This window comes from Trachymyrmex septentrionalis, unplaced genomic scaffold (assembly GCF_001594115.1).
Source record: "Trachymyrmex septentrionalis isolate Tsep2-gDNA-1 unplaced genomic scaffold, Tsep1.0 scaffold37, whole genome shotgun sequence".
Classification (NCBI taxonomy): domain Eukaryota; kingdom Metazoa; phylum Arthropoda; class Insecta; order Hymenoptera; family Formicidae; genus Trachymyrmex; species Trachymyrmex septentrionalis.
Window position 1 is genome coordinate 8,015,012 of NW_017305536.1, and position 4,971 is coordinate 8,019,982.

General features: G+C 28.3%; 1 protein-coding gene across 1 annotated transcript in view; it reads right to left on the minus strand.

Annotated features, from left to right (window-relative positions):
- The window catches only part of LOC108750413 (gephyrin-like), an 8,496-nt gene extending 4,271 nt beyond the window's left edge, over nucleotides 1-4,225 (minus strand). Inside the window, exons 1-9 of the mRNA XM_018489829.1 lie at nucleotides 4,086-4,225; nucleotides 3,747-4,020; nucleotides 3,384-3,659; nucleotides 3,075-3,141; nucleotides 2,852-2,987; nucleotides 2,489-2,758; nucleotides 2,250-2,383; nucleotides 1,968-2,158; nucleotides 1,688-1,892 (exon numbers count right to left, since the gene is read on the minus strand). Of these exons, the coding sequence (XP_018345331.1) occupies nucleotides 1,688-1,892; nucleotides 1,968-2,158; nucleotides 2,250-2,383; nucleotides 2,489-2,758; nucleotides 2,852-2,987; nucleotides 3,075-3,141; nucleotides 3,384-3,659; nucleotides 3,747-4,020; nucleotides 4,086-4,225 (1,693 nt within the window). The remainder of the gene's footprint in view (nucleotides 1-1,687; nucleotides 1,893-1,967; nucleotides 2,159-2,249; nucleotides 2,384-2,488; nucleotides 2,759-2,851; nucleotides 2,988-3,074; nucleotides 3,142-3,383; nucleotides 3,660-3,746; nucleotides 4,021-4,085) is intronic.
- Between the last annotated feature and the right edge of the window lie 746 nt (nucleotides 4,226-4,971).

Sequence of the window (4,971 nt, forward strand, 5' to 3'; positions counted from 1 at the left end):
AATTATTATTCAATCCTTTCACGCAAGAAAAAATCAAAAATTTGTTGGCCAATCTAAAGTAAAAAACATTCAGTAATTTTGAAATATTTGTTTAAATCATATTTTATGCATCAAAATATCGATCAGTACATTTTTCTATAGCAAAATAATATTAAAAAATATAAATATTCCATAGAATAATAAATAAGTTGCAATTTTATCTCCGAATGAGATAAGGCTTTAATTTATGCATGTATACATATACTGAACTAAATTAGTTTCAAACCAGAAACAAGTTTGCGCGGAAAGTTAAAAACCTATGTAAATCTATTTTTTTTTAATAATACATAATTCAATGTGATTGAAATCGATGATTTCGTCAATAATATTTAACAATTATTTTTCATATTAATATTTATCATATTAATATTTTTTAATCATTACACATATCTTAAAAAATGACCATACGATTCGTTAAAAATTTTTTTGAGGATTTTGATTTTAACTCAAAATAAAATTTTATGTTCATTCTTTACAGAGAAATTATCGAATAAGGTATCAAAATTAATAAGCGATTTTTTGGAAGCGTATTACATAATGGAAGTAAAACCAGATTAAAAAATCTATAAATTATGCTTACTTTTTAATTTGAAAAAAAAAAAAATTTTAAATTCAAGATGGTTTAAGTTGATCTTTAATAAGAATTTAGTTGGCGAGATTGCTACTATTAAATTCTGGAATGGTACAATTAAAAAAGTTGAGATAAACGTTGTCTTATTAAGAGGTTTTCTTCGTATCAGTGAAAATAACACATTTTACATTTTATTTATACCAATCATGAGAAATATCTTGCATACACGTTCTTTTTACACAAAAGCGATTATATACTTTAGTTAGACCTTACTTAACTCTTATCCTAACAGCACATAATCCAATAAATCTTCAATATTTAACCAATATATTGCCAATAAATTGCTAGTAAAGTACAATTGGGATATCTGGTAAAAAATTTTTCATGCATGAATATGTACAAACATGTATAAACATATATAAATATTCATAAACATACATAATTTTATATGAAATATATCCATATGTGTTCATATATCCTTCTTTCTTTTGTAAAATTACTTTTTAGTGTAATATAAATAACAATAGTAATATGAAAACATTAAAAATAATTAAAAGAGTAATTTTTACACTATTTATTATAGAAAAAAATCAAGTTTGAAGAAATGTAAACAAATAACTTATATATAATTATACATAAAATTATGTATAATTACGAGCAATTTTTTTAACATTTTTTCAAATTTAATTTTTTTTTTAAACAAACAATGCAAAAATTATCCTTTAATTATCTTTTATGTTTTCACATTACTAATGTTATTTCTATTACAGTAAAAAGTAATTTTCAAAAGAAAAAGGGATGTATGAATATGTATGGATATATTTCATATATGATTATACGTATTTATAAATATTTATGTATGTTTATACATATTTATACATATTAATGTATAAAAAATTTTTTACAGGTTATATAAATGTACATAATTATGTCATTATAATTATAACTTGTCAATATAATTAAATACAATATACAATATACGCAAATGCGTTGTTATTTAAATGTGAAAATGTAAGCGAATGTCTTGTTGATTCATCAGGAATACATAGAGATATTTTAGCGATGATTATTTTCAGCCGAAAAACATTCCTGATACGAATGCTGCGTCTAACTTCGATACCTGCCACGTGCGCGGCGGCAACATTAAAAGTGCATTAGCTTTTTGATATTTCATTATATCTTGATTTTTTGAGCAATAAGCCCTTGGAAACTTCTCCTTTTCTGCCCATTGTATAGTTGTCCATGAAAATTTCGGACGCAAATGCAACTCGTGATTATTCATCTGTAAAGTTACGACGGCAAGGTATTAATAAATACATCTCTCACTGTATGTGTGATGAGAGAAGACGAGTCTTACGCAAGTCTGCAAAATAATAGGCTCTTTAAAGAAATTGCAATGCATCGTGTTTAGAAGTGGTAGAAGCACTATGTGCGCGACAATGGGAACTGTTGCCGGATTTGCCGACATGCACAAAAAAAACTTTCTCTTATAATTGTACGTGCATGAGGCAAACGTTGTCGATTTCCCTGGTTTCATGTTTAAGAGACCTGAAAGAGAAAGAACAATGCTCGAGTAAAAGGACATGTTACACCATAGTATATTACATCGACGATTAATACATAAGAAGGAAGGATATACCGAAATGTATTATAGCGTTAAAATATTCCCTTAAAATTGGTTTTAATATATCTTTGTCGTTTGAATGGCCCATTATCACAAGTACATCTACTTCGTTCAAAGCGTCTTCGATTTTTTTTATTATAGTATTCAACCTGGAAGAACATGATTGTTAAATTAAGAACTACGACGATGTTAATTATTTGTAAACCAAATTGTCTTATAGTAGCTAGAAGAATTACAATGAATTTTAAACTCACTTGTAAGCAGAAATTCCGAAGTCGACGGGATCGTATCCATTCTTTTTTAATAATGAGGTCAGAGTTATTCTATTGCTTTTATGGATGCGTTCTAAACTATTTTCAGGTTCTTCCAATTCGCTTCTGATAGATAGCAGACCTACAGATGGAAGTTCAGTAACTGAAATTAAATCGATGCTACATAATGTCAAAATACCCAGTTCCGCTGGTCCGAGACATACAAACGTTCGTACAATAAGTTGGGAACACTTTATTTCGTCTCCAGCGTTTCTTTAACAATAAACAAATTGTTTTGTGATAATAGAACAAATCGTGTTTTAAGAGGTACATTAAGTGACATCGAACTATATTTTCGTTGTATACCTGATGTTCTCGTTTATTTCCGGAGCAACCAAGACTTCAATTTCGTATTCCTTGTCGATATTAAAATAATCATCATCATTATCCTTGCATTCGTCCAATATCTTTATATTCTCTGGCGTTACAACCGTATTTGCTCCTGCAATCGCGCATAAAAGCAGTAATGAATCCTTTACTATAATCTAAACTACAAGCAAGTTTAATTTACAGTTGTAATTATTTTTACCATTGGGTATGGGATCTCCACTTCTTACACGCACGCAGGTGCCAGGCACGACAGAAATTTTATCAAACTGGAAAAAAGATGTTTTGTAAAAATCTAGCTTCGTTGCCTAAACTCCAACTAACTTAATCAATTACTAATTTAATAGGTAGAATTATTATTTGCAAAATATTTCCGCATAATTTACTTCTCATGATCTCTAATATTCACTGTTACTCTTTAGACAACGTAAAAAAATTAATAATCCCACCCACGTGCTATAAGCAAAATAATGCTATAACCATTATGCGTTAAGATTTTGGTTGTCCTTACCGTGGTTTGTGCTTTCAATACTTTCCTTACACCCTTCCCGTCGCTGGCCAACATCGCGTATCCATGTTTAACGGAAGTCTTATAAGGTGGCACGTTTACGGGAGAATATACATTTTTGGCCGTTATTCTGCCATAGGCATCATTCATTTTTACGACTTCTTCTTTTATATAGTTATTAGCATCACGTATTATAATCTGTATTATATGTATTGCTTCTTTCACCGATATTATATCACTTCGCTGTTGTTTCTTATAAATTCTCTTTTCTATATTTTCCTGTAAAGAGAGTCAGTTACGATTCGTGTATACGCAGCCTTACAAAAATTTATTTTATTGCTCGCGAACGTGTGGAAGATATTTTACCATTTCTTCTTCGGAAGTATCATACGAAATCAATTTATTATAACTGTCATCACTGTCGTTATTATAACTCATCTCATTAGAACTACACTCATTAGAACTACTTTCATTAGAACTACACTCATTAGAACTATTACGATTCCTTTCATATTCATTAAGCATCAAATACCGTATTTCTTTTATCATTTCATGATTTTTCTCCAAACTTATCATTGCGGCTGTACAGGAGCCGCACATATTGATGATAAATGTTTGCTTTAGTATACCACATATAAATCTAAGAACATGTTGATATTGTAAAAATTGTAATTTTGAAAATTACAAAATAATTGGAAATTTTACCGATCAAATAAATGCGTTAGTTCCTCCGTTAGCTTTGATATCCATATGTTTATATTTTTTGAGATATTTTTATCAATAACTTCTTCAACCGCCTTATATACAACATCACTTAACATCAAGAAATTCGTAGTATTGCCCATTAAAATAATAATATCATCTTCATTTTTATTGCATAAAGAAATTAATTGCTTCTATATATATATAACATACAAATTTATATGTTTATGCGTGCTGCATGCGAAAAAGGTACTTAAAAATTTATCTATAAAAATATTACCTTTATTTTCTGTTTATCACAGTTCGAAATTTGAATAGCATGCAGTTGTCCTATACACTTAATGCTGTCTTGTAGTGACAGGATTTGAGTATTTAATAAGTCATTATTATTGTTTCCCTTTACTATATAAGCATACACAATTAGAATAAAATTATTATAATATTTTTAAGAGCTATACGATGTCAATTAATATTACAAAAAATTATTAATAGTCAAAGATACAACTCGATAATAGACGTGTGGAAGAAGATAAGACGTGTGTGTGTGTGTGTGTGTGTGTGTGTGTGTGTGTGTAATTATTTTTAATTTTAAAACATGTACGCAATAAAATATTTTGTTTTGGATTTTATTAATATTTATTTTTAAATATAAATTATATATAATGTATGTCTTGTAAAAATATACATACCAAATAAAATCTTGATTAGAGTCATTTCAGCTTCTTTCAATTACTTCTTCATAAATTTTGTAACTCTTACTATTCTCGTTTATATGTCAACCTCGTTCGCTAGCTGATGTTACTTTGTCTTCGATAAAGTAGTTGATTTCAAAAATCGTACAAAGGTGTTTATATTTCTGTCCCTTTTCAAAATATTTCTAACTTAAGAC